Here is a 10,712-nt window from a genome sequence, read left to right as displayed (position 1 = left end):
TTACTAAGACCATAGTAATGACGGTGGTGATAATATTGAAATGTTTGTTTTAAATAGAGAAAATATTTTTTTTAACTGCAGGGCTGGGGGATACTGCAAGGGGCAAAACTACAAGACATAATGGTCTTTATAAGTATATAATGCTGAGGTATTAAATTATGATTAACTTAGAGGGAGAATTATAGAATTGACACTAGTTTCCTGCTATTCTCTTTTGCCTGGGTCAGATTTTATTTTTTATTATTCTTTGCAGGATGAAGAAACACGTTTTTGTGCACGTTTTCAAACTATTGTAGATCTGGGTGAAATTAAATTGTTGAAGAAGTGAAATGCAGAAATAAATAAAAAAAATAGATCTGAAATGCTTAAAGAGTCTTTGGACATTCTTATTTAGTCATCAATGCAGTTGACAACCTTTATTGACCAGTGTCAGATTAATTGGTGCCACTTTCTGACAAAGCACAACCCCTGCGCCTGTTCATGGGGGAATTTTTCAAAAAATAACCTAAAAGTATGAAAGGGCAAATTTCTAAGTCAAGAAATGACACCGGAACAGTTTGGACATGTTTAAAGTAATTGAAAATAGTCATTTATTTGTTATTTAGCTGTCTGATGTGACAGCACAAACTGTAGCTATAACATGGCCTGTCTTTTAAACAAACAACACTTTTTTTTTTTTTACCAATACATCATTTATTGTTGCTCATAATATTTTGCCCTCAATATAACTCCTATGTTACAGGTACAATGTGCAATGCTGTATAAAAACAAAACCTTTTTTATTTAAATCAAAAGGATACTTACTGTTCTACTAGTAACCACCACAGAGAAGTGCTCTATTCCTTATCTGGCTACTTTCGCAGTAATCTTAAAGGGTAAAAGGAAGAGTAGAGGTTTTCATGAAGCTTATCGACACCATGAGCTATAGGACTCCCTTTGGTTCATTACTATAAGAGGAACTCTTCCAGCTTTGCAAATTAAAAAATTAAAAGTTTGTTTTAGGGAGTGAAATTACTCCATGTGTAAAAGTTGTACTGTGTATAACTTTTTTGTGTTGTTTTTTTTTTTTTAAAAAAAGGTTTGAACTGTTTAAGAGAAATGTTGAGTCACCTGTGTGTGAATTTTGGAAGCTAGAAGGTTGTGATGCTGTTGGATTGTGTGGCACTATACTGACAGGTGTTTTTATTATTTTGTCCACCCTGTTTACACCTGTGATGCAGGTCTAAATTATAATACAGCATGTTTCAACAGCGACACAAACTCCAGCCTTCAAACAGATCATACAGTTGAACTGACGCCTCTGAAATGTCATCACTTTTATGAACAGAGGGTTTTTTTTGTCGGACTGTTATTAACATTAGCTTGGTGTACCTAATAAAAAGGCAATTGAGTGTCCATAAAATGGCATAGTGAACCCAAAGGTCTCCCATCCGGTCACAAATTTGATAAGATTAATAAAAACCTCAAGCATGTCTTAGATTTATTTGAAACTCAGTAGCAGGAGGGTTAAAAACTCACCTCCTGAGGACCCTATGCATCCTAGTTAATGGTGAGATTTTCATTCCATTTTGACTTTTTTTTCCCCATGAGTTCTGACATTTATTAACAAAAAACAAAATAACTCAAGTAATACTTTCAGGATTAAAAAAGTGTAAACTTTCACAAAATATAAAACGGACACATTCAAACCATAAATTATAAACATGTAGTCATGCATTTGTTCACAGGGCTGCATACAGTTTAGTCTTACATTTTATTTTACAAATAAAATAAAGTTAGATATTTCTCATGTGGTATGTAACGAATATTTACATTATTTATTAGTATTTGATGCATTAGTGTGTGTGGAGTATTATGAAGGATGCTCCCAGAGTGAGGGTTAGAGTTTTTAAAGGACTACGAGTGTATTATTATTTTGTGCGTGCATGTGCGTCTGTGGAAGGGTTTTTGCTGAACTGGAGCAGTGGCTAAGGTTACCTTGGTAACTGTTTTGCCTAAAAAAAAAAATCCCTACTGAACTGAAATGACATGTATCTGATGTCATAAGCTGCCAAAATATTTGATGTCAGGTTATGACAAATATTCTATGCAATCTGATGTAGGTTTGCCAGCCAACAAACTTATGAGGCACCATAAGTCAACTTGTCATAGTCTGAGTGGTGCAGTAGGTGTGACCCCTCATGACAACAGTAATGTACTGCACTGACAGATTGGTGTACGCCTGTGATGGTGGTTCACTGTAGGGTAGCTTGAGGTCTTTTGGTTGTGCCCAGTAAGCTATGGAGGTCCTGTATGGGGCACCTGCGGAGAGCCCTGACAGGGCTGCGATGGCGGTACCCATGCTCCGGCACTGGGGGGACGGCTGGGCTCTCCGCTGCCTGACTGATCCAGCTCAGCGCTGTCGCAGTCAGAATCATCACACAGGGCTCGGCTCTAAACAGAGTGGGAGGAGGAAAACAATGCCATGTGTGTTTTGGCGTTGGTGGAAGATACTTTACTCAAACTATTAATACAATAATGTAATACCCCCGTTAGGAGTAAAAATCCTGCAGTCATACTTTAATAAAACTACAGCACTAACAACAAACTTATATATCAACATATCATGACAGCTTGTTCTATAGTAAAATATCTCCTGTGATGGATATATCATTATACATGCCTTTAATGTAATGGTGTACTGTATAAAAGCCCTATGAGACAAATTTGTGATTTGTGATACTGGGCTATACAAATTTAAAAAAGTGACTTGATTTACTTAAATACAAGAACCTTATTACTTTTACATGGTCTTATACTTGTATAGCACTTCTCTATGCATTGCAGCACACACAAAGCACTTTCACACTTTTTGGCCATTTACACTCCCAAATTCACACACCAAGCAACTGGGGTTGGTGGGGGTGGGGGGTTCAGTGTCTTGCTCAAGGACACTTCAACATGTGGACTAAAGAAGCCGGGAATCGAACTGCTAACCTTCTGGTTAAGAGACAACCTGCTCTACCTCCCGAGCCACAGCCACCCTCAAATGCAGTTAAATGCGGTTCTTGAGTAAATCTATTCTATTACTTTACACCACTGGTTACTGGCGCTTTTACATCAGCCTAAGAAGACGACACAAACTGATCTGCTGTGGAGCTTCTGCTTTACCTCATTAGGATTCTGCCCAGCATCTAGCTGAGCTTTGGCCTGGCCCAGGGCTCCTTCTCTCTCCGACAGGCCATCGGAAGCATGCGCAGGATCAGTGTTGTCCGCCGGGATCTCCGACCCCTGAGAGAGGAGGTCATCGCTGCGGTCGTCCAACCTGTCATCAGTGTTTGTGCTGACCACATCAGGAGTACCACTGTGAGAGTGGTCAGTAGTATGACCTTCCTCGCCGTCTGACACTGACAGGTTCTCTGAGCTGAAGGTAGACACCGACTGGCACTTGGTGATGCTGGTCGGGCGTCTGGAGAGATCGATAGACAACAAAATCAGACTGTAAAATTACTGCATTGACAATGAATGCACTGAAGAATAACACAAATAAAAAGTTCTTGGTTCTCCAAATAAGGCAGCAACTGGTCTGAGAGGAAAGATGGCTTGAATTTTGCAGTGAAGAAGGACATTATGTTACTCACCGTCTCCGTGGTAACTCAACCTCACTGTCAACTTCACCCTCCTCCTCTTCTGATGACACTCCACGCCTCTGTAGTCAGTAACAGGAAAAAAGGCACAAGTGAAAATGATCAAAGTGTAACCAGAGGAGTACTGAGAAAGATGAACAGACACCCAGCCCTGTACCTGTTTGCGTGTGATAGCTGCCCTGTACAAAATGGCTGAAGGTGTGAGGTGTTGGCTCCCGATTCCCCCAGAAGCCCCCCGGGGCAATCTCACAGCACCGGATCCCTCCTCTTTATCGTCCCCGTCATGAGGCAGGCGTGGTGATCCCAGAGATCCCCGTCCTGCTGCCGCCCCCCTCCCACATGGTGAGTCTGGGCTGCTGGAGAAAGGGAATGATGCAGCGTCCTCACTGGGAGTATCACTGCGTGGAGGAGTTTCTGTGAGATCATCCAAACCGGTTGCCCCCACTTCTGATCCCCCTAAACCTGCAGAGGCACTGAGGCTCCCCCCTCTCTCCAGCCCACCCCCTGATGTCTCCCCTTTTCCCTGGCCCTCTGCCTCCAGCGTGGTGCAGATGAGGTCAGGGCTGGAGGAGGACAGCTGCCTCTGCTGCTGCTCATGGCTGAGGCCCCTCAGGGCTGCAGAGGGCTCCAGGAGCTGCTTAGAGGTGTTATTGGTAGAACCGTTAGCCTGGGCACTTGTGTCCTTATTAGGGGAGGACTGATTTGCCTTAAGTCCAGCCAGGTCCCCACTGCTGCCTTTACCAGGCTTGCGATGACGGGTCTTAACCCTCCGAGACCGACTGGGAGAAGTGGAGCTTCTGTTGGGGCAGGCTGGGATAGTGACTTGCATTACGGAAGAATCCATTTTGGGTATGATTACCTCAGACTTGAGGATGTCTGGCCTGAAAGAGTAGGTGGGATTAGTAAACAACTACAAGCGTTAACAAGTGTTAAACTTATATCAAATAACAAGTAAAATGAGCTCTCACACCTCTTTCCTGAGGGCAGTTTCTGTGGGACATTTCTCTTCTTAATGAGTTTGTCCATGGAGTTGGAGGAGCTGCTCTGTCTGGAGCTATGGTGCTTAAACAAGCCTGGGTACTTCTTATCCAAAGACTGCTCTCTCCTGTATGAAATACCACAGGACACCGAAGTGTAAATGCATTATGGCTTATACATTTGGAAAGAATATCAGTCTTATATAAAAAAAACAGTGTTCATGCATTTATTCACACCTTTGCAACTCTTTCTCTTTGAGCTCCAGCTGCAGCATGACAGCACTGAGCTCCATGTAAAGGTTGTTAGCCCTCTCCAGTTTCCTCTCATAGTGCTCACGGATATCTAAAGCATGCCTGAGAAGAAAAGAGGCTGCTGATGTCATTGTGCATCCGCATGAGAGAATCTCAATCTTCTACAACAAACATGCACTCAAGGCACTTATTTCATCCACAGGGGCGGACAAAAAAGTGACATCGAGAAATGAGACAGAATGATCACATACATGTAGCCAGCACAGTAAAATGACCAATATCCAGCTAATTTGGTATAGTGCAACGAGTTGGATCGCAGCGTTGTATGTAAGAGCAATAAAAAAAACAGACCTGAGCTCTTCTCTGCGTCGGTTGATCAGCTCCTCATCGAGTCGGTGGAGACAAGTACCCTCAGATTTAATCTTCTCAAAATGCTGTTTCACCTCTTCTCGCCACTCAGCCTGATGAGAGCAGAGTTATGTTAACCAGTTCTGTCTGGCCAGAGCTGCCTTTAAAACTCATTCTCTTTTTTATGGCAGTTGATGTGTGATTACTGTGTGGGTGCATGTGTACTCTGCGTAAATCCATGTTTGCATATTTAGTATGATGTCTAGTTTTTTTGTTTTTTTGTTGTTGTTGTTTTGTCATAAACTCTTCCTCCATTTGTTATTTTAGATAGGAAGTCAGAGAAGCAACCATACCTGAGACTTGAAGTATGTCTCTTGTGGAGTGGACAGTACATCAGCTGATGCAATATCCAGATGAAGAAGGATCTGACGGAAAGAAGGCCTATTCCTGGGCTTGCAGTTCCTGTAAATCCAAGGAAAGATGACTGCAGGGTAAAATCAGTGAAGTTTTTCCCATGCAACTATTCTCAACCCTTGTTTGGTTTTCTGTCTCCGTTTGTCCTTTCTTCCCTGCTGTGCTCTATATTTTCCTTTCCTCATTCCAACTGTCCATTTCTAGGTGTTTCTCTCACCAGCACTGTCTGAGGAGGATCTTGAAGCCATCAGGACAGCTCTCAGGTATGGGCAGCTGAAGGCTGTTGTTTCCCACACCCCAGATGATGGCAGATGAGTCCACATCTTTATAAGGGATCTCTCCAGTTAGCATTTCCCACAGCACCACTCCAAAGGACCTTTAAGTTAAGTCAACCTTTATTTATTCAGGAAGTCTCACTGAGGTCAGAATTTCTTTAATGAAAGACATCAAAGAATAAATTCCATACATATGACATGACAGCAAGACAGTTCAGTCACACAAAGTGGTTATCACACAGAAAATATCACGACATAGAACTTTGAATGAATGCCTTTGAAAAACTGAACTCACAGTACTGATGCATTATCTGCACGTCTGCTGTAGTGCAGGGCAATTGCTATATTGCTACACCCAGTCAAAAAAAAAAAAGCTATGTGCTAGGAAAAAAAAAGTAATGCTTATCAGACTTACCAGATGTCTACCTTTTCTGACACTGGCTCATTGCGTATCACTTCAGGAGCCATCCAGGCTACAGTACCAGCAAATGACATCTTGGTGCTCTTGTCACTGAGCTCCTTTGAGGTGCCGAAATCCGAGATCTTTACCAAATCATCATGTGTAATGAGCATGCTGCAAAGGTGAGATTACACAGAATTTTACACGTAAATGATAAGAAATCTCTCATGTAAGTTTTAGGTCGTGTGCTGTGTAATGCTGGCTGTGTTGCCACTCTCTGCTTACTTGGGGGACTTGAGATCTCTGTGAATGATTTTGTGGAGGTGTAGGTAGTTCATGCCACCTGCAATGCCCATGGACCAGTCAACCAGGAGGGAGGGGGTGATTTTACGACCCGCCCTCAACACCTCATACAGTTGGCCTTGGGCACAATATTCCATCAAGATACAATAACAAGGAGCCTGGGTGCAGACGCCCCTAGAAGGAGGCAAGTCAAATAAAGTAGCACAGGTGAGCCGTAAAGGAAAGTGTGATACCAAAGTGGGATTTATGCAGTTAAATGATTTGTATGTAGGATATCACAAGTTTCCTCACTTGAAAGTGATGATGTTGGGGTGCTTGAGTTTGCGGAGGTGTTTGATCTCAGTTTCTTTGATGTCCCGCACTTTCTTTACAGCGACATCTTCTCCGTGGAACTTGCCGAGGAAGACGGCCCCCTGCGCTCCGCTGCCCACCCACTGCAGGTCAGAGATTTCCTCAAAGGGAACCTCCCAGGACTCTAAATCAACAAGTCAAAAAAAAAACAGTCCATGAGTAAATGTGAAATTGTAAAGCATTACCCAGAATTAACACCGGAATTGCAACATTTGTTCAGTAGCACTCTTTGAGTAGTTACTTATACCAATCAAACATTGGAAAGCCCTCAAATATCAGTCTACTCTTGTCAGCTTGGACAGGGAAGAGTCAGCAGGTTTGCTGAGCAAATGCTAGGTCCATGCTACACATTACAGTATGCCAGCAGGACACTGTTAAATCATGCAAAGTGCCTGCCATGTCCAAACAAAATGTGTATTGACAACTTATCCAACAGACCGTAATATTTCTGTCCAGAGATGAGAGAGAAATTGATGGAAAAGCAACAGTTCACTTACAGTCTAATCTGTCTGTCATTTGTCATAGTGACACTATTTAATTGACTGTGAGGGCCTGGTCACTAAAGAGTGAAGGGCTGGACAGTATAAAAGAGAGTGGCAGATCAATTCTTCATGAGGTCCACCTAAGTGTCAAGATCTCTGAAGAGCTGCAGGAACAGAAGCAGACTCACTCCCCTGACCAGCTGTGAAAACTCACTGTAGCTGATGACCGGGAGGGAGCTGGGATGACAGACCCGTAAACATGGTCATGCCAGTAGGGCATGGTGGCAGGCAGACAGAGGTCTAGTCCTACAAAATAAGTACAATTTGAGGTCCTTGTGCTTGAGTACTTCTCTTTTCTGCTACTTTACACATCTACTCTGATATCATTGTACTATTTGCTGGCTGCTTTAGATTAAGATCTGACATAACACACAAGATGCACTTATCATAACAATACACACATAAGACACTATTATATTTTAAACCAGTTTGGTCCAACTTTTTTTGGCATGTGACCCATTACAGAGAGGCGAAATATAGCAGTGGCCCTGGTAACTTTTGAGATGTCTATGTTGTGTAAATTCCACCAAAACAAGATTTCCACTGATGTGTTTATTTAAATAACTGTTCAAGGACCAACATGTCAAGTTATTCAAGATTTCATAAAAAAAGCAAACATTTGAGTAAAAAAAAAAGCTAAAGATAAAATAATTTGTGTAGCAGAATTTTCCCACAACCCCTTAAATGTATCTTTTCACTCTGCGGAGGAAGCCTTTTACCCTGGCCTGAACTAACATGTATATGAAGCAGCCAAAACTAGCTCCAAATATTACTTCTGCAGTGATGCATCAGGCACAGTTTAATGATTTAATATTTAATATGTCACTCACATGTGCAGGTTTTCTGTGGAACAAATGCTTTTATTTCAGATACTATGAGAACATTTTGCTGATATTACTTTTATTTTTATGTAAGTATTTTAAATACAGGACTTTTAGTTGCGGAGTACTTTTAGATTGTTGTACTAAGTACAGTTTACTGAAATAAATTATCCGAATACTTTCTTCACCACTGTGGAGTTCTCCACAAATGTGAAGGCACCACAGTAATTTCATATACTAAATGAGTGACATGTTTAAGTCACAGCCTGAGTTTTCTTACACAGTCCAAACACAGCAGAGGCGGAACATTTTCTTTTATCTTCACATACCTTCTTGGCTATGTTTGTGTTCAGTGGAGTAGGCCTTTCCAATCATGGTCCAGACTGGTTTTAGACAGCCAAACAGTCCCTCCAAAAAACCTCCACTTCCTGACTGTAGCCGAATGTTCTCAGACTGCCTTCGAACAGCACCAGCCTCTGGGCTGTGGCCTGCCTCAGCCCCGCCGCCACACTGGCAGGCCTCATGTTCATGTAGTTTTAACACACTGTTGTCAAAGTGGGCTGAAGGTCCATCACTGGGAGTGGGGCTGCTGCCACCCGGCGCCCCCTGTCCACCAGTGTCGATGGACAGCACGTTACGGAGGACACACTGTGTGGGGGTCAGGTCCGTCTCGGGGGTGCAGGCAGGGGTGTCTCCATCGAGCCTTCGATAGGGGGGTTCTGAGATGGGTGTGCTGAAGCCTGACAGGGAGGGGGAAGGGGCACGGGGCTCATGGATACAGGTCCCACTCATCAGGGGTTTCCCCAACACAGCAGGTTAGGGTGGATGGAGGATGAAGAGATGACAAGCAAGCCTGAAGGAGACAATACATGATAACAAGTACATTAGAAAGATTTACAGTCTTTGATGCTTCATCTCTGTGCTTAGTTCTTTTCTCAAGCTATAAATAAAAATATATAAATATTTATAATATGATATAGTGATAATTTCTCTATATAAATATAAATTTTATTTAATCTTCGTGTCACCCATGGAGCCATCCACTGCTGACACAACTGCTAACTGTAATCTGTACTTCTAGTTTCTCTTTCAATCGTTTAAGAAGTTCCCAGAGCATAAATGAACTTTTCTTTCATTCAGACCATAAAAATACAACAAAACCTTGTCACGCTATGAGTGGTCTGGCATTCAGCCAGTCCCCCAGTTTAACCAGTCAGTCGTTCATTTCCACCACAGAATTCTGTCTGAATCATCCAGTAAAGCCTGATCTCTGTGTCTATGAATGGGAAAACCAGCCTGCCCAGTGGAGCCATCAGCCAGAGTGGAGATGGGCTTTATGAATGAATCGACCAGAGGTGGCTGTACAGTCCACAGCCCTGGCTGTCACCTGCTCAGCTGGCCCTCTGAGGAGAGTCCGAGCCTGACAGGACCAGAGCTACTCAGCAGCAGCTATATGTCGCTTCGTCATGCATCAGGTGAAGAGCATTGTGTGCATCTAAAGAATAAAACGAATTGCATAACCACCTCTGTGTGGATGTGCACGTCCGTCCGTCCGTGCGTTCGTGCATGCGTGTGTAAGAGAAAGCAAGGAAGAGAGGGAGCGCACATGTACTCGCTTCATATAGGATATCCTACACCAGCTTCATGTCCTGTATTGCACCACTGCATGAGAAGAGCCACGGCGACTGGGAGAAACGAGAACGTGAAAAAACGGGCAATAAACAACCACCGGGCCTGTACGAAGGGGCAGCACGCACGCACACACACACACACACACACACACACACACGAACGCAGGAAGATCAATCTTTAAATAACCGAGGATGTGATGATGACACACAGCAGCATCATAGCCGACGTGCATGAATTGCAACCCCGATGCTTACTATGGTCCATGCCAAGTGAAACTGCCGCAGCGTCTGTACATTTACTCAACGTTGGCATCAACACAAATATTTCGTAATGTGGGCTCCCTCGCTGCACAAATATGATTTTCTAGCATTCATCGACGGTGATTCGTTTCTTGGCAGCATCAGTTTATTTGTGCAGTGCGAGCGGCATGAACGCTACCGTACCAAGCAACGGCATCATACCTAAAGGTCCTGAGATACCTGATTTATTATTCAATCAGCATTTAATCGTATAGTATGACATTCCCATACCTTTCTGCCTGGTTGATGTCGCGTTGTCAAGTGAAGGGGTGGGCTCGGCTTTCTATTTGTCGGTGATAATGAGCAAATCGATGTTTTTCTTCGGTTCGGAATGTCTCTTGTATTTTTAGTCCCTATATCCACGAGTTTCACGTTACTGGGATGGATCCCAGCGGGCAAATTGTGTTATCAATAACCGGGGACCCATGCAACGTGAGGCGCGCTGGGTTTTGGGGGGGAGGGAGCTGTCTCC

At 43.2% G+C, this 10,712-nt stretch overlaps 1 protein-coding gene across 1 annotated transcript; it reads right to left on the bottom strand.

Moving 5' to 3' along the window:
- Positions 1 to 6: 6 nt before the first annotated feature.
- map3k12 (mitogen-activated protein kinase kinase kinase 12) lies at positions 7 to 10,712 on the bottom strand. Its single transcript, XM_020610773.1, has 14 exons — positions 10,472 to 10,712; positions 8,639 to 9,162; positions 6,887 to 7,070; positions 6,578 to 6,769; positions 6,308 to 6,466; positions 5,835 to 5,993; positions 5,557 to 5,665; positions 5,207 to 5,316; positions 4,841 to 4,957; positions 4,597 to 4,731; positions 3,784 to 4,507; positions 3,621 to 3,688; positions 3,151 to 3,448; positions 7 to 2,433 (listed from the first exon to the last, which is right to left on the bottom strand). The coding sequence occupies exons 2-14, from the start codon at positions 9,099 to 9,101 to the stop codon at positions 2,278 to 2,280; spliced, it is 2,874 nt and encodes a 957-aa protein (XP_020466429.1). The 5' UTR covers positions 9,102 to 9,162; positions 10,472 to 10,712; the 3' UTR covers positions 7 to 2,277.

This window comes from Monopterus albus, unplaced genomic scaffold (assembly GCF_001952655.1).
Source record: "Monopterus albus unplaced genomic scaffold, M_albus_1.0 scaffold106.1, whole genome shotgun sequence".
Taxonomy (NCBI): domain Eukaryota; kingdom Metazoa; phylum Chordata; class Actinopteri; order Synbranchiformes; family Synbranchidae; genus Monopterus; species Monopterus albus.
Note: the sequence above shows the minus strand (reverse complement) of the source record. Positions and strands in the feature narration are given on the sequence as shown.